Raw genomic sequence first — 17,922 nt, 5'->3', positions numbered from 1 at the left:
AGGAAGGAAGGAGGCATGGAAGCTCGTCCTGTGCTGCAGGTGCTGTGTCCGAAGTCAGCCATTTCCCAGGTGAGCTGATGGGGCTTGGCAAATTGCTCCAGACGGGTAGTCCAGATCAGTGTCACGCCTCTGCTCAAAACGGACGTTTCGGCAGGCTCCATTTTGCAAACAGTTCAAACGGAATTCTCGTCAAGTGTGACAGGTTCTCGCCTCCATGAGCAGCTGCCACCTCAGGAGGAAGAGGGAGAAACTTGCAAGAGCCACAGTGAGTGGCAGTAGTTGGTTAAGCCGTGCAAAACCCAGCCGCCTGCAACCCGAGTGGCCCGCAAGCCCCACTCACCCATCGCCCGCTGTGCTGACCCCACACTGGCTCCTCGTCTGACATCACCTCGATTAGAAAGTTTTCATCCTCCTTTTCGAATCCCAAACATGGGCTCAAACCCGGCTCCCCCCCGCCCCCCGCCCCCCGCCCCCCTCCCCCCCCACACACACACAATCTCTGAAACTATCTCCTGCTCTGCAAACCACTCAAGACATCTGCATTCCTTTTGCATACCCCTGCGGCTGATAGCCATGGCTGCAGCGGCCTGGGCCCCGAGCTCTGGAATCATCTCCCAAAACCTTCCCATCTCTCTTCCTGCCACTTTCAGACGCTCTGTAAAATCGTAGCACCCCCGACCAAGCCTTTGAAGTCATCTGTCCTAATGTTCAGGCTCAGTGACAAATCTGCTCATGAAGTGCCTTGGGGGGTATATATTGTTATGTTAAGGGCGGCGCTACAGGAATGCAATTTGTACAAATTGCGATAAGATCAGAAAATGCTGGAAAACTCAACCAGGACCCACGAAGAGAAAAGGTTGGTGATTGTTTAGGGTTCAATCCTTCACCAAAAAAAATAAATGAGCAAAACCCGATAAAGGTTGGGTAGATCGGCACCATTGGGAAGGAAACATTCAAAGGATTGGAAAGAGATACAACAGCCAGCGAGACGAGGCTGAGTGGCCTGAGATTAATGCAAGAACATATGCACAGACCATGAACCCGAATCTTCGCCACACAAGTGCTGAGTGGCTTGCTGTATATTTCTGGCACCATCTGTTTTTCTTGCGCATCTCAAGTGTCAGGCAGTTTGTTTCTAGTTTTGCTCCTAACGAATTCTGCCCCTGTGAATCAGAAACTGCAGAGGTGGCATGAAATACCCGCCAGTCGCTCATCAGTTGACCTTCAGTGCGTCCGAACTCAGAGAGAGACATGGTGAAGGGACCGTGCCAAAGCGGAGATCATTGGCGGGTGGGCTGGCTTCCTGGGTAAATCCTCTCCAGTGGCTGGAGCCACATCTGACGCGCAAGCACTAACAAAGGAAACAACTTGCATCTACATCGCGACTTTCACAACCTCAGGGTGTTAGTAAATGTTTTACAGTCAATGGGAGTACTTAAGTAATTAAGGGGCAATTTAGCGTGTTCAATCCACCTAGCCTGCACATCTTTGGGTTGTGGGGGCGAAACCCACGCAAACACGGGGAGAATGTGCAAACTCCACACGGACAGTGACCCAAAGCCGGGATCGAAACTGGGAACTCGGCGTCGTGAGCTAACCACTGCTCCACCGTGCTGCCCCTGGGATTTATCTTTTAGAAAGGACAGGCAAAACCTTTTAAGTCTCAATCAAAAGACGCACCTCCGACAGTGCAGCACTCCATCAGTGCTGCACAAGGTGTGTCAGCCTGGATTAGGGGCTGTGGAGCAAGGTTTGAACCCATGACCTGCCGGCTCAAGGGGGGAGGGGGGGGGGGGGGCCTGGAATGGGGGGCTGGTAACGACAAAGCCATGGAGATGTTCGTCGGAGGTCAGTAGTGGCAGACTATCCATATCGCTGTCTGGAGCTCCTCGGGGCTACTTTGCATTGGGCGGGGCCGTGAGCGGGACCGAACACCCGGGGGGGGGGGGGGGGGGTCATCGGTGAACAGCGCCATCTATACTCTCATCAACACAGAGAAGGCTTGGGCCAGTGGTGGCCAACCTCGGCTAGTGAAGGGGCCGCACGAGTGGCCCTCCTTCACCTTAGTGGGTCGCAGGATTGAAATCAGACTTGTTTACGAACCGTGACGCCATGGGTAAGATTGAATATATTTAACTCACGTTGAATATTTCATCACGAATTATCGAAAAGTTTAAATCATTCGGATATTGATAGAACTATCAAATTGAAATGGTGAAAGCAACAGAAATATTTACATGCAGAGGGAGCGCACGGCTCTCATCGTCAAGGTTGTGAGCAATCAGCACGCACCTCACTTTCCCTCACTTTACACATGGGTCACTTCAGTCATACCGGGAGGAAAAGTACAAGGATGCAAATCAGCGGAATGTGGTGACCCTGCGCCTGGGTAACGGCCAACAAAATGTCACATGTGCCGCACTCAGTACCCAGATGGGCCCCGTGTGGCCCCCAGCAGCCCACCAGTGGCCTAGGCACTTCAGGAAGACCCCGACTGGAACTCCGGTACTGCTCCACACCCTTAGGAATGGCCTCCCGCCCAGATTGCTCCGTTTTTCACACGTGGCCCGATGAAGACAGCACGTCCCTTCACGTGGGAGCTGGAGTTCGGCAGGCCACCTACCCATTGTCAGGGTTCTGCTCGTGTGAGCAGGCAATTTGCTTCAACAACAACAACTTGCATTTATATAGCGCCTTCAATTCAGTAAAAAAAAAACAACGGTGCGTCACAAGAGCGTTTCAAATCAAATCGTGCAAACTTGCCTCAAGAAGATATCACAAGAGGTGAGCGAAAGCCTGGCCATAGATTTTAAGCAGCGTCTTAGAGACTGTGGTAAGAGGGGCGGATAATAATAATCGCTTATTGTCATCATTGGCTACGGGAATAGTGCCAGAGGACTGGAGGATAGCAAATGTGGTCCCTTTGTTCAAGAAGGGGAGTAGAGATAACCCCGGTAACTATAGGCCGGTGAGCCTAACGTCTGTGGTGGGTAAAGTCTTGGAGAGGATTATAAAAGATACAATTTATAATCATCTAGATAGGAATAATATGATTAGGGACAGTCAGCATGGTTTTGTGAAGGGTAGGTCATGCCTCACAAACCTTATCGAGTTCTTTGAGAAGGTGACTGAACAGGTAGACGAGGGTAGAGCAGTTGATGTGGTGTATATGGATTTCAGTAAAGCGTTTGATAAGGTTCCCCACGGTCGTCTATTGCAGAAAATACGGAGGCTGGGGATTGAGGGTGATTTAGAGATGTGGATCAGAAATTGGCTAGTTGAAAGAAGACAGAGAGTGGTAGTTGATGGGAAATGTTCAGAATGGAGTTCAGTTACAAGTGGCGTACCACAAGGATCTGTTCTGGGGCCGTTGCTGTTTGTCATTTTTATAAATGACCTAGAGGAGGGCGCAGAAGGATGGGTGAGTAAATTTGCAGACGACACTAAAGTCGGTGGAGTTGTAGACAGTGCGGAAGGATGTTGCAGGTTACAGAGGGACATAGATAAGCTGCAGAGCTGGGCTGAGAGGTGGCAAATGGAGTTTAATGTGGAGAAGTGTGAGGTGATTCACTTTGGAAAGAATAACAGGAATGCGGAATATTTGGCTAATGGTAAAATTCTTGGTAGTGTGGATGAGCAGAGGGATCTCGGTGTCCATGTACATAGATCCCTGAAAGTTGCCACCCAGGTTGATAGGGTTGTGAAGAAGGCCTATGGTGTGTTGGCCTTTATTGGTAGAGGGATTGAGTTCCGGAGCCATGAGGTCATGTTGCAGTTGTACAAAACTCTAGTACGGCCGCATTTGGAGTATTGCGTACAGTTCTGGTCGCCTCATTATAGGAAGGACGTGGAAGCTTTGGAACGGGTGCAGAGGAGATTTACCAGGATGTTGCCTGGTATGGAGGGAAAATCTTATGAGGAAAGGCTGATGGACTTGAGGTTGTTTTCGTTAGAGAGAAGAAGGTTAAGAGGTGACTTAATAGAGGCATACAAATGATCAGAGGGTTAGATAGGGTGGACAGCGAGAGCCTTCTCCCGCGGATGGAGGTGGCTAGCACGAGGGGACATAGCCTTAAATTGAGGGGTAATAGATATAGGACAGAGGTCAGAGGTGGGTTTTTTACGCAAAGAGTGGTGAGGCCGTGGAATGCCCTACCTGCAACAGTAGTGAACTCGCCAACATGAGGGCATTTAAAAATTTATTGGATAAGCATATGGATGATAAGGGCATAGTGTAGGTTAGATGGCCTTTAGATTTTTTCCATGTCGGTGCAACATCGAGGGCCGAAGGGCCTGTACTGCGCTGTATCGTTCTATGTTCTATGTTCTAAGTAGGCTTCAATGAAGTTACTGTTAAAAGCCCCTAGTCGCCACATTCCGCCGACTGTTCGGGGAGGCCGGTACGGGAATTGAACCCGCGCTGCTGCCTTGTTCTACACTACAAGCCAGTTGTTTAGCCCACTGTGCTGAACCAGCCCCGGATAGGTTGAAGGAGGGATCTCCAGGGTTTTGGGGGCCCCTGAGCAGCTGAAGGTGCAAACAGCAATGGCAGAGAGATTAAGGTCAGTGGTGCACAAGAGGCCAGAATTGGTGCAGAGGCCTTGGGAGGGTTGAAGGACTGGAGGAGATTGCCAGGATTATCATAAAATTTACAGTGCAGAAGGAGGCCATTCGGCCCATCGAGTCTGCACCGGCTCTTGGAAAGAGCACCCTACCCAAGGTCAACACCTCCACCCTATCCCCATAACCCAGTAACCCCACCCAACACTAAGGGCAATTTTGGACACTAAGGGCGATTTAGCATGGCCAATCCACCTAACCTGCACATCTTTGTGACTGTGGGAGGAAACCGGAGCACCCGGAGGAAACCCACGCACACACGGGGAGGTTGTGCAGACTCCGCACAGATAGTGACCCAAGCCGGAATCGAACCTGGGACCCTGGAGCTGTGAAGCGATTGTGCTATCCATAATGCTACCGTGCTGCCCCAATCGGGAGGGTCGGGAGTGAAGAGCCAGGAAGGGATTTGAAGGTTGCGGACGAGATATTGCCAGAGTGGTAACTGATGGGGGGTCAATGAGCACAGTGGGTTATGGGTGACTGGGACCTGGCGAGTGTTAGGCTGCAGAGTCCAGGATGAGTTAAAGCTTAGAGAGCAAGACGGGGAGTTGGACAGGAGAACGTAGGAATAGTCAAAGTTTGAAAGTGAAGCCTCAAGGGCAGGCTGCGTTCTGCCCACAATCAATCCCATTTGCCACAGCGAGACCTTTCTTCAGAGATGAAGCCTTTGACCCATGACCCATTGCTCCAGACATGCCAGTACGGGCAGCTCTGTACTGCCAACCACAGTGTAATGGCTCAGTGGCTAACCGGACTGTCCAGTATGGTCCTGTGTTAACTCTGTTCTCTCTCAGCGGATGCTGCGAGACCTTCTGCGTTTCTATTTCGGAAACAAGGATGCCTTCGAGAATTGTCCGAGCTCAGCGACCCGGTGATGTTGCATCACCCCCGACCTTTAGCATGCCTTCCGCGCATCCCAGACAGGGAGAGAGTTTTCCTCCCCAGGAAAGGGGACCGTCACTGGGACTCGTGCATGAACCAAGCAGCTTACACTCGGTCACAAATTGGGCAGTTTATTTAGTAGCAGGAATAGGTGATTGAGGCAACAGCTGCATGCCAATACGTCAAGATTAATTTCACCCCCAATCCCACTTTAAACGCTCCATTATTTGCCACAATCCCTTCATCCTCTGCCACGCGTCAGAGGGCATCCCGGGTAATTAATTCCCCAAGCTCACTGGCCTTTCGATGAAAGCTTCCAGCCATTGCTAACAGGGCACGTTGTGCTGAATGTGCGATTTCTCTAACAGCACCCTTTCGGCAGCTCTGAAAACAGAAAAAAGTCCTGGCTTTGCAGTTTTATATCAATTACTAGTCAGATGTGAATTCATGTGAATCCGCTGACAAGCATGCTGGAAGTGGCTCAGAGTGGAGATTAATCGGACTAATTATTCCAATTTTTAACAACACTAATGATTTTGCCTGGCCCAGGTGCCAGTGCCTTGCAGGTTCAAATCTCGTGACAGGTTTCAGCACCTCACCTGGCCTTCCGCCACAGATCGCTGCGGTGGGGAAAGACTGCACAAGGCTTGCATCTATACAGCCACGGCCTTCGGACGTCACGCAGAAAGTGTTTGCACGTTTAGAAACATGTGCACACGGGATGGGCGTCTCATTTACTTTAAAAAAAAAAAATTTAGAGTACCCAATTTCTTTTTCCAATTGAGGGCAATTTCGCGTGGCCAATCCACGGACAGTGACCCGGGGCCCGGGATCGAACCTGGGTCCTCAGCGCCGTGAGGCAGCAGTGCTAACCACTGCGTCACCGTGCCGCCCAGGGCCAGAATAGATACATAGAAAATAGAAGGAGGCGGCTATTTGGCCCTTCAAGCCTGCTCTGCCATTCATTATCATGGCTGATCATCAAGTTCAATACCTTAATACCGCCTTCCCCCCCGTCCCATATCCCTTAATTCTGTCGGCCCCAAAAGCTATATCGAATTCCTTCTTGAAATCACACAACGGTTTGGCCTCAACTACTTTCTGTGGTAGTGAATTCCACAGATTCACCTCTCTCTGGGCGAAGAAATGTCTCCTCGCCTCAGTCTTAAAAGGTTTACCCCTTATCCTCAAACTATGACCTCTAGTTCTGGCCTCCCTGAATCTACCTTGTCTAATCCTCTTTGCGTTTTATAGGTTTCTATGACATCCTCTCTCACACTTCTACACTCCAATGAATATATTCCTAACCAATTTAGCTTCTCCTCATATGACAGCCCCGCCTTCCCAGGATTCAGCCTGGGAAACCTTCGCTGCACTCCCTCCATAGCAAGAACATCCTTCCTCAGATAAGGATATCAAAACTGCGCGCAATATTCCTCACCAATGCCCTATACAATTACCGTAAAACATCTCTATTCCTGTACTCAAATTTTCTCGCTATGAAGGTCAACATATAATTTCCCTTCTTCACTGCCTGCTGTACCTGAGCGCTTACTTTCAGCGACTGATGCACAAGGACACTAAGGTTTCGCTGAGTATCCACCTCTCTCAATTTACATTCATTCAAATAATCTGCATTCCTATTTTTGCTACCGAAGGGGATACCCCCACATTACCCATCCTTGATTGCCCTGGAGAGGGCGGGGGTGGGGGTGGGGGGAGGGGGGGGGGGGGTAAAGGTCCTCCCACACTGCCGTTAGCAACAGCGTTCCAGGTTCTTTTTTTGACCCAGCAATGACGAAGGAATGGCAGCATATTTCAAAGGCAGAAGGATGTGGGATTTGGGAGAGGCACGTACAGGTAGTGGCGTTCCCTCGTACCTGCCGCAAACACAGCAGCCATCCTTTGAGAGCAAGGTGCCACGTACAGCGATGCGCTGGTCAATCTGACTCGGTACTGGTGGCCAATGCTGACCCAGGATATTGAACTAAAGTACGAATCAGGCGCAGGAGGCCACTAAGTCCCTCGAGCCCCTCCGTCACTCATGTAGATCATGGCTGATCTGATTGTAACCTCACCCTGACGTTGCTGCCGGCCACCTTTCACCCCCTTGTCAATCAAGAATAGCTCCGCCATAAAAACATTCAAAGCTCTGCTCCCGCTGCCTTTTGAGGAAGAGAGTTCCAGAGACTCTGTGAGAGAAAAAGATTTCTCCTCCTCGCCGACTTGAATGAATGTTGTTGAAGCCAGTGTGCTCATGAGCGGGACAGTCCATCTTAAAATATTATTTTTGTTATTTTTTTTAGAAAAGGGGCACAATTCTTCGACCAGGCCCGGCGGCAAGAGGAAGCCCGGAAAAGGAGCCCGAGAAAGGAATACCAGCAATCTCGGGCCAATCCCAACCCCCGGAAGCACCTGCCAAGTGTGCAGTCGAAGATGCGGCTGTCGGATCATCAGCCATGCAAGGACCCACAGAACCCATGGCCAGTAACGCAGTTTCTTCGATGGACAATCATACTCGTCAGAGAGATGGCCGAAGAGAATTTTTTAGGCAGCAACCCCATAGTTCTGGAGGCAATCTCCAACACTCGTCTTCAACAAAAACAGGCTATCTGGTCATGATCACATTGCTGCTTGCGTCAATGGACTGACAATCTTTCCTGTATTACGCCACTGACTCAAAGGAATATTGGGATGTAATAATAATAATCTTAATTCGTGTCACAAGTAGGCTCAACACTAACACTGCAATGAAGTTACTGTGACAATCCCCCAGCCGCCACATTCCGGCGCCTGTTCGGGTACACAGAGGGAGAATTCAGAATGTCCAATTCACCCAACAGCACGTCTTTCGGGACTTGTGGGAGGAAACCGGAGCGCCCGGAGGAAACCCACGCAGACATGGGGAGAACATTCAGACTCCGCACAGACAGTGACCCAAGCTGCGAATCAAACCCAGGTCTCTGGCGCTGTGAAGCAACAGTGCTAACTAAACACTAAGCTCTGAATATCTTTTTTTCACTGACACTCCGGCGTCACAGCATCAACAAACTCCCCCACCGTCCTTGCACTTCCCAAAGGACAGGCCATTTTCAGCGCAGTTACTTCTAACTGACTGACAGCTGGCTGAGGCAGTGGGGAGTTGCAGGGTATCGCTCACAGCAGGGTTCTTCACCCCATCTGGGTGCTCTTATTGCGACAAGACAGGCCCCGCGTTGGCCCAATGCCACCTCGTGTTTAGAGTGGCAAACCAGCTGAGCGCTGTGCCGAAAACACCAAACGCCCGGCTCACGCGTTTCAGGGCGCTTGGGAAACCGGTGAGCAATCAATCGGGCAAAAGTGGAGGTGTTGCAGGTGCTGCCAACCTCGACTTAAATGGAGGGGAAGACGGTGGGGGTCAGCTAGCCACTACGGAGTGAGGAAACAGATGTTGTCGGCCCTGCTGAGCCTTTGCTTCATTCCGACTCTGACTGAAGTAGTGATGCTGAGCATTGCAATGTTGGACCCTCTTCAAAATTCAGCATTCGGAGGACGTTGGTGCGCTGGATTTGCAATAGCACAGGGAGGCCAAACAGGTAGAAGTAGATTTGTCAGTCGTTATGCAACAGGTGACCAATATTCAGTGGAGGTGAAGTCGGGAGAATATGGCCGTCGGCATCCAACTTCGCCGCTCCTGACCCCACCTTTCATTTCACTCAATATAACTTTTCCTGTCAGTCTCTCTCTCTCCAAATTACCCAGTATGCCTCTAGTTTCCTCTCCTCAAAAGAGCCAGGACTGGATTCCCTACAGTGTAGAAGGGGCCCATTCGGCCCATCGAGTCTGCACCGGCCGTCCGAAAGGGCACCCGAGCAAGACCAACTCCCCCGCCCTATCCTCATAACCCCACCTAATCTTTGGACTGTGGGAAGAAACCGGAGCACCCGGAGGAAACCCACGCAGACACGGGGAGAACGCGCAAACTCCACACAGTCACCCAAGGCCGGAATTGAACCCAGGCCCCTGGCGCTGTGAGGCAGCAGCGCATCATGCCCAAGTTCCCTTGTCAAAGTGAACAGCCACAGCCGTCTGTCAAATCCACGACTCAGGCTCCTTCTATTGGTGTACGGGCGGCCTGGGTCGACTTTCACTGTTATGTTGAAACTAAGTGATTTGAAACATAGAACATAGAACACTACAGCGCAGTACGGGCCCTTCGGCCCTCGATGTTGTGCCGACCTGTGAAACCATCTGAAGCCTATCTGACCTACACTGTTCCATTTTCATCCATATGTCTATCCAGTGACCACTTAAATGCCCTTAAAGTTGGCGAGTCTACTACTGTTGCAGGCAGGGCGTTCCACACCCCTACTACTCTCTGAGTAAAGAAACTGCCTCTGATATCTGTCCTATATCTATCACCCCTCAATTTAAAGCTGTGTCCCCTCGTGTTTGTCATCCACATCCGAGGAAAAAAACTCTCACTGTCCACCCTATCTAACCCTCTGACTATCTTATATGTCTCTATTAAGTCACCTCTCAGCCTTCTTCTCTCTAACGAAAACAACTTCAAGTCCCTGAGCCTTTCCTCGTAAGACCTTCCCTCCATACCAGGCAACATCCTAGTAAATCTCCTCTGAACCCTTTCCAAAACTTCCACATCCTTCCTATAATGTGGTGACCAGAACTGCACGCAGTACTCCAGGAGCGGCCGCACCAGAGTTATGTACAGCTGCAGCATGACCTCGTGGCTCCGAAACTCAATCCCCCTACTGATAAAGGCTAGCACACCATAAGCCTTCTTAACAGCCCTATTAACCTGGGTGGCAACTTTCAGGGATTTATGTACCCGGATGCCGAGATCCCTCTGTTCATCTACACTACCAAGAATCTTGCCATTAGCCCAGTACTCTGCATTCCTGTTACTCCTTCCAAAGTGAACCACCTCACACTTTTCCGCATTAAACTCCATCTGCCACCTCTCAGCCCAGCTCTGCAGCTTATCTATGTCCCTCTGTATCCTATAACATCCTTCAGCACTATCCACAACTCCACCGACCTTCGTGTCATCTGCAAATTTACTAACCCATCCTTCTACACCCTCTTCCAGGTCATTTATAAAAATGACAAACAGCAGTGGCCCCAAAACAGATCCTTGCGGTACACCACTAGTAACTGAACTCCAGGATGAACATTTGCCATCAACCACCACCCTCTGTCTTCTTTCAGCTAGCCAATTACTGATCCAAACAAACCTGTTGGACTTTAACCTGGTGTTGTAAGACTTCTTACTGTGCTCACCCCAGTCCAACACCGGCATCTCCTCATCGTTGAAACTAAGGGCAGCGGATGACTGCACCTCTCAGCTGCATTAGGTTAAAGACCGTCAACATTCACAGTTGCCAGTCTTCAGCTAATTCTATTCACTCCACATGATATCATTAAACGGCTGAAGGCTCTGGATACTGCAAAGGCTATAGCCCCTGACAATATCCTGGCAACAACATTGAAGACTTGGGCTCCAGAACTTTCTGCGCCCCCCCTAAGCTTTTCCAGTACAGTGACAACACTGGCATCTACCCGACAATGTAGAGAATTTCCCAGGTATGTTGTGTAGACAAGAAACAGGACAAATCCAACCCGGACAATTACCGCCCCATCAGTCTACTCTCAATCATCAGCAAAGTGATGGAATCGGCCATTAACAGCGCTATCAAGTGGTACTTACTCGGCAATAACCAGCTCACGGATACTCAGTTTGGGTTCCACTAGGGTCACTCAGCTCCTGACCTCATTACAGCCTTGGTTCAAACATGGACAAAAGAGCCGAATACCAGAGGTGAGGTTGACCTTGATGACATCAAGGCAGCATTTGATCAAGTATGGCATCAAGAAGCCCTAGCAAAACTGGAGTCAATGGGAACCAGGGGGGAAACTCTCCACTCGTTGGGAGTCAAACCTGGCACAAAGGAAGGTGGATGTGGTTGTTGGAGGTCAATCATCTCAGTCCCGGGACATCACTGCAGAAATTCCTCAGGGTTGTGTCCTCGACCCAACCATCTTCAGCTGTTTCATCAATTACCTTAATTCCATCATCAAATCAGAAGTGGGGATGACTGCACAACGTTCAGCACCATTGGCCTCCTTCTGCACTGTAAATTCTATGATTCTGTAAACTCCTCAGATGAAGCAGTCCATGTCCGAATGCAGCAAGATCTAGATAATATTCAGGCCTGGCCTGATAAGTGACAAGTTACATTCACGCCCCACAAGTGCCAGGCAATGACCACTTCCTACAAGAGAGGACCACCATCGCCCCTTGACATTCAAAGGCATTACCATCGCTGAATCCAATACCGGTGTCCCCGAACAGGCGCCGGAATGTGGCGACTAGGGGCTTTTCACAGTAACTTCATTGAAGCCTACTCGTGACAATACGCAATTTAAAAAAAAGAAACCCCCAAAATCAACATCCTGGGGGTTACCATTGACCAGATATTGAACTAGACTATACATATAAATACTGTGGCTGCAAGAGTAGGTCAGGGGCTGGGAATCCTGTGGTGAATAACTCACCTCCTGACTCCCCAATGCCTGTCCAGCATCTACAAAGCACAAGTCAGGAGTGTGATGGAATACTCTCCACTTGCCTGGATGACATAAGCTCACACCTCCATCCTATCCCCGTAGCCCCACCCAACCTTTTTGGACATTAAGGGCAATATAGCATGGCCAATCCACCCTAACCTGCACATCTTTGGACTGTGGGAGGAAACTGGAGCACCCGGAGGAAGCCCACCCCCCCACACACTCCACCCAGCCCCACGTCCTCACACCACCCAGCCCCACCCCCTCACACTACCCAGCCCCACCCCACACACACACCACCCAGGGACAAACACACTGATTGGTGTTTTCACCTCTCGCCTGCTGAATAGACAGGAACCGCAGCTATAAAACAAACACTCCCAACTCAGGTCTCTCACTGGGTACGCAGCGCACAAACAGGCCATTCAGCCCGACCAGTCCCTGCCCGTGTTTTCCCTCCCCTTGAGCCTCCTTCCACCTTTCCGCATGCAAAATTTCCCCTTCGTGTCCGAGGTTAGGTGGGTGGGTATAGGTGCTCTTTCAGAGGGCGAATGCAGATTCGATGGGCTGAATGGTCTCATTCTGCACGGTAGGGATTGTACCAATTCGGAATCCATCACTGGTGAAACTCTATTCCCTGCTCGCACCTGTGTTTTATCTAGCTTTCCATTCCGTGCATCTATATTATTTGCTTCAGCCATTCCTTGTGGCAGCGAGCTCTCCACATTCTCACCACTCTCTGGGTATAAAAGAGGTTTCTTCACAATTCTCTTACTTTACCAGCTGCAATGGATTTGCCTCATTTCCTCTGGCCCTATTTTTCCTGTCTGCACCCTCTTCAAATCTGGCCTCCCACATCTTCCCTCCTTCAGCAATCAGATCCGTACAGTCATTAAGGTAGGGGAGGAATGATCTTATAATCTTATTAGTGTCACTAGTAGGCTGACATGAACACTGCAATGAAGTTACTGTGAAAAGCCCCTAGTCGGCCACATTCCGGCACCTGTTCGGGTAGACAGGGAGAGAATTCAGAATGTCCAAATTCACCTAACAGCACGTCTTTCGGGACTTGTGGGAGGAAATCGGAGCACCCGGAGGAAACCCACGCAGACAGGGGGAGAACGTACAGACACCGCACAGACAGTGACCCAAGCCGGGAATCGAACCCGGGTCCCTGGCGCTGTGAAGCAACAGTGCTAACCACTGTGCTACCGTGCCGCCCGTTCAGAAGCCATTCGGTGCATTCGATTTCATGTCAGCTCTCTCCTGTTGGAAGCAGAGACGATGAATGATTTAATTGATCCCCTCTCCCGCGAGATGATCAATGAAATCATTGATCATCTGTTTCCAACACGAAAGAGACAGCAATCAAATCAGTCCCACTCCCCCTCTCAATCTCCACAGCTCAAGCACCTGTCCGAATTCGTTTTTAAATCATTGATCATCTCTGCTTCCAATATCCTCTTTGTGGGCTGCGCAAGTCAAAACTCTTCCTCCCATCCCCCCACATTCCTTTCCCAATAACTTAAATCTGTTCCCCCGCCGAGCCCTTGCACAACCAGCTAATGGGGGCCACATTTCTTTGACGCCCTTTATATAAACCTGTCTTAATCTTGAGTACATCTCTGTAAAATCCCCCTTAATTTCCTCTCCTCCGTGGAGAAGAGGATCTTGCTCCCCACTCCGACACGCTGCCTACCAATCCACCCCCCCTCCTCCACACTCCCATTACCAGGCCATATCCCCCCCCCACCTCTTCGAAGGCTCCCTTTATAGTCAACCTCTCTGCCCACACCGTCAGCCCCCTCCCTTCATTTCCCCACGCGGGCTCGGATCGGACTTCCAGCTGTGTAGCTCGTTCAAGTGTTTTGCCACAATAAGGGCGCAGTCTTTAAATGCAGATTTGTCAACGTGCACTTCATCATTCCGAATTTGTCCCAAAAAAATATGTTAAGTGAAAACTCACAAGCAGAACTTCGTCGTCTTCCTCGATATTCCCTTTCCACTCATATCTGGAGGTGGAAGTAAAGAAAATTAAAAACATTGTGAGATCAAATATACATCCAGGCAAATAAAACATGTACCCTCAGGATGAAAAAAAAGTTTTGCATTCAGATAGCGCCTTTCACTACCATAAGGTGTCGTAAGGCGATTAAGTACATTTTGAATTATCGTCGCTTGTTCAGCACCATGGGCTAAATTGCTGGCTTTTAAAGCAGACCAAGGCAGGCCAGCAGCGCGGGTTCAATTCCCGTACCAGCCTCCCCGAACAGGTGCCGGAATGTGGCGACTAGGGGCTTTTCACAGGAACTTCATTTGAAGCCTACTTGTGACAATAAGCTATTTTCATTTCATTTAATTTCACATAACATCGCCAATCTGTGCACAGTAGGCTCCCACAAACAGCCTTGTAGTAATGGTCAACTAATTTGTTTTTGAGATGTTGATTAAGGATTAAATATTCGGCCACGACACCGGGGTTAACGCCTTCGCTTTCTTTGAAATCGTGCGGGATGTTTTCTGTCTAGCTGATAGGGCAGGCCGAGTTGAATGTTTCATCTAAAAGGTGGCGTGTCCAACAGTGTAGCACTCGCTCAGCACCGCACTAGACGGCAAGTCTTGATTTTTGAGCTCAAGTCCCCAAGAGTGGTACCTGGACCCAAAACATTCTGCCTCAGAGGCAAGAGCCCTAACCAAGTGAGCCACAATTGATACATAAGAGAGAGTCACGTGGGTTTTGAAGATGCGCCAGTGGGCACATTGCATTGTCAAACGAGTGCATTGAAATATTTGGGTCATAGAATTTACAGTGCATTTGGCCCATCGAGTCTGCACCGGCCCTTGGAAGGAGCACCCTACTTAAGCCCACACCGCCACCCCATCCCCGGAACCCAGTAACCCACCTCACCTTTTTGGACACTAAAGGCAATTTAGCCTGGCCAATCCACCTAACCTGCACATCTTTGGACTGTGGGAGGAAACCGGAGCAGCCGGAGGAAACTCACGCGGACATGGGGAGAATGTGCAGACTCCGTAGAGAGTGACCCAAGTTGATACCCTGGAGCTGTGAAGCTACCGTGCTGCCCGGTCCTCTCAACTACCTCAACAAATGGGCAGCACAGTGGCGCAGGGGTTAGCCCTGCTGCCTCACGGCACCGAGGTCCCAGGTTCGATCCCATCTCTGGGTCACTATCCGTGTGGAGTTTGCACATTCTCCCCGTGTTTGTGTGGGTTTCGCCCCCACAACCCAAAGATGTGCAGGGTAGGTGGACTGGCCACGCTAAATTACCCCCTAATTGGAAAAAATTAATTGGGTACTCTAAATTTATAAAAGAAATTTTAAAAACCGATTTCAACAAAGTGTCGCCACATCAAACTGAACAGATGAGAGTCGACTGGATTAATTTTCCGGCCCACGCAAGCAGGAGACTCAACAGATCACGTTGGCCGTGTCATCTTTTGGATAAGAATTTAAATTGTCTAGTCTGGCCTCTTAGTTGTGTCATGTGATTGTATCTTTAAGAAATTGGTGTTTATAAATGGGTCTGTAAATAAATATCTGTAGTGAGAGTACCTTTAAGAAATGCGTGTTTATTACTGCAGTGATGTCAGATAGTGGGTGGTGCTGGGCTGTCTGTCAGCTTTTTACTTTTGTTTTAGGCTGTTTGCTGCAGGGTGTGTTTTAGTTTCGTTTTCAGAGCTGGATAGCTGCAGTCACAGCCAGAAGGTGTATGAATCTCTCTCTGCAACCTAAAGACTGTAAATCGATCCTGGTGATTTAAAACTAATAACAGTAGTGACTTTAACCTGATGTGCTTCTGATAAAAGGTGTTTTAAGTCTTCTGGATGTTAAAAGGAAAGCTTAAAGGATGACTTAGTGTTGTAGTCTTTGGGGGTTGTATTTGAATTAATGGTTACTAAGATGTTCACTGTATGTTTTAAAAAGGTTAACTTGAGTTCATAGAATAAACGTTGTTTTTGCTTTAAAAATACTTTTCCATTTCTGCTCTACCACACCTGTATGGTGTGGGCTGTGTGCTCCCCATACCACAATCTATTAAAAGTTGTGGGTCAGGTGAACTCCATGATACACTTTGGGGTTCTCTAAACCCTGGCCTCTAACAGGTGGATATCTTCCCCAACCTAGAAGGACAAAGTGTACAGGACCACCACTACCTTCCAGTTCCTCTCTAAGTAATGATCAATAAACCAACGCTTGTGGCTCCTCCATAACTTCCCTTGAGTAGGTGGTGATGAATTGCCTTAAGTACAACACATTGGCTCGCTGGGTCATTTCAGAGGGCAGGTAGGAGTCACCCGCATTGCTGTGGGTCCGAAGTCACATATAGGCCAGACCTGGTAAGAAGGCAGATTTCCTCAAATAAAGTTAATCAGTGAACAAGATAGGGGTTGTTTTTTTGACAACTCAATAGTTTCACAGTCACCATTGCTGAGGGCAGCTCTTTTAATGCAGATTTACTTCATGAACTGAATTGACATTCTTCAGCTGCTGTGCTGGGATTTAAACTTCCGTCTCCAGGTCACTCGTTCGGACATCAGGTTGACAAGTCCACCGTGCTACCGTGCCCCCCCCCCCCCCCCCCCCCCCCCGATGCTGGACGAAAAGGCCTGAATGCCCCTGTCTAACAGCATGCTGGCTGCACCTACACCAGATCGACTGCAGAGGCTCGCAGCCCTCTTCTCAAGGGCAATTAGGGATGGACAATAAATGCTGGCCTTGCCAGTTAAGGCACAAGTAAAATAATATCCCATAGCAGGAGAGTTCTTCTGGTGCCCTGGCCAATATTTGTTGCTGAAGCAACAAAGCTGAAACGGGTCAACTGGTCATTTATCTCAAAAAGCTGTGAGTGGAATCTCGACCGATATTCGAGATTGGATCGGGGGAAGGCAATGAAAGTAAAGGAGTTGAAGGGACAACTTGAGGGTGGGTAAAAGTGATGACGGTCACATTTTTGCCCGTGTGGCATAAAAGCGGCCACAGGGACCCCTTGCGTCCAATGGCCGATTGTGGGTGAATGCAAAAACTCACGTACACAGACGTTATCTGTGGGATGATGTTTACACAGGCTGCCAGCTTCTTCTGCACAACGTCCCTGGAAGATTTAAACAGAGCGAGAAATGTTAAATGTTAATGGTGCACTGCAAAGAGTGAATTGCCTCTTTCATTTCCTTAAAGCATGATTTGTGATGGTATCAAAGGGGCTTGTCTCACCGGATGAATCAACAGTAATTAAAAAAAATATCTAGCACTTTTTTTTTTTGCCAAGGGCTCGCTAAACAACGCTGCAGGTCCAAGCAGAAGTGGACCACCTTTACAATTCCCCGGGCCCCCTGGTACAATTCTCCGCCACACTGTGTAAAGCATCCTGAAATTTCCACAAAGATGTTGCCCAATTGGGTGCGTTGCACTATGTTGCAGAAAACGCCGAGTTTTCCAGTGCCTTTTGGTGTAGGGTTCTGCTATCTTCACAGCGCCCCCCCCCCCCCCCCCCCACCCCCCCCCCCCCCCCCCCCCCCCCCACCCACCCCACCCCCCCACCCAGGTAAATCTATTCAGTTGAATTTACTGTCAATCTTAATCCTTGACCAGGAGGGATGTTAAATGATTATAAGAGCTACACTAGCTCTAGAATTAGTCTTAAAATAAAATGTCCTGACTCTCAGGAGTATTTAGAGGAAACAGAATAAAATATACTTACTAGGTGCGTTACAATCAAAATTAAATGAAAAATTTAATGAAAATCGCTTATTGTCACAAGTAGGCTTCAAATGAAATTGAAAAGCCCCTAGTGGCCACATTCCGGCGCCTGTTCAGGGAGGCTGGCACGGGAA

At 49.3% G+C, this 17,922-nt stretch overlaps 1 protein-coding gene across 1 annotated transcript in view; it reads right to left on the bottom strand.

Moving 5' to 3' along the window:
- LOC119976149 (protein CutA homolog) overlaps window positions 1–17,922 on the bottom strand; it is a 35,645-nt gene that overhangs the window by 4,176 nt on the left and 13,547 nt on the right. The window contains exons 4-5 of the mRNA XM_038816354.1: window positions 17,124–17,183; window positions 14,036–14,081 (exon numbers count right to left, since the gene is read on the bottom strand). Coding sequence (XP_038672282.1) covers window positions 14,036–14,081; window positions 17,124–17,183 — 106 coding nt within the window. The remainder of the gene's footprint in view (window positions 1–14,035; window positions 14,082–17,123; window positions 17,184–17,922) is intronic.

Source organism: Scyliorhinus canicula, chromosome 13, assembly GCF_902713615.1.
Source record: "Scyliorhinus canicula chromosome 13, sScyCan1.1, whole genome shotgun sequence".
Taxonomy (NCBI): Eukaryota; Metazoa; Chordata; class Chondrichthyes; order Carcharhiniformes; family Scyliorhinidae; genus Scyliorhinus; species Scyliorhinus canicula.
The sequence above is the reverse complement of the archived record's forward strand: the minus strand, read 5'-3'. Positions and strand labels throughout refer to the sequence as shown.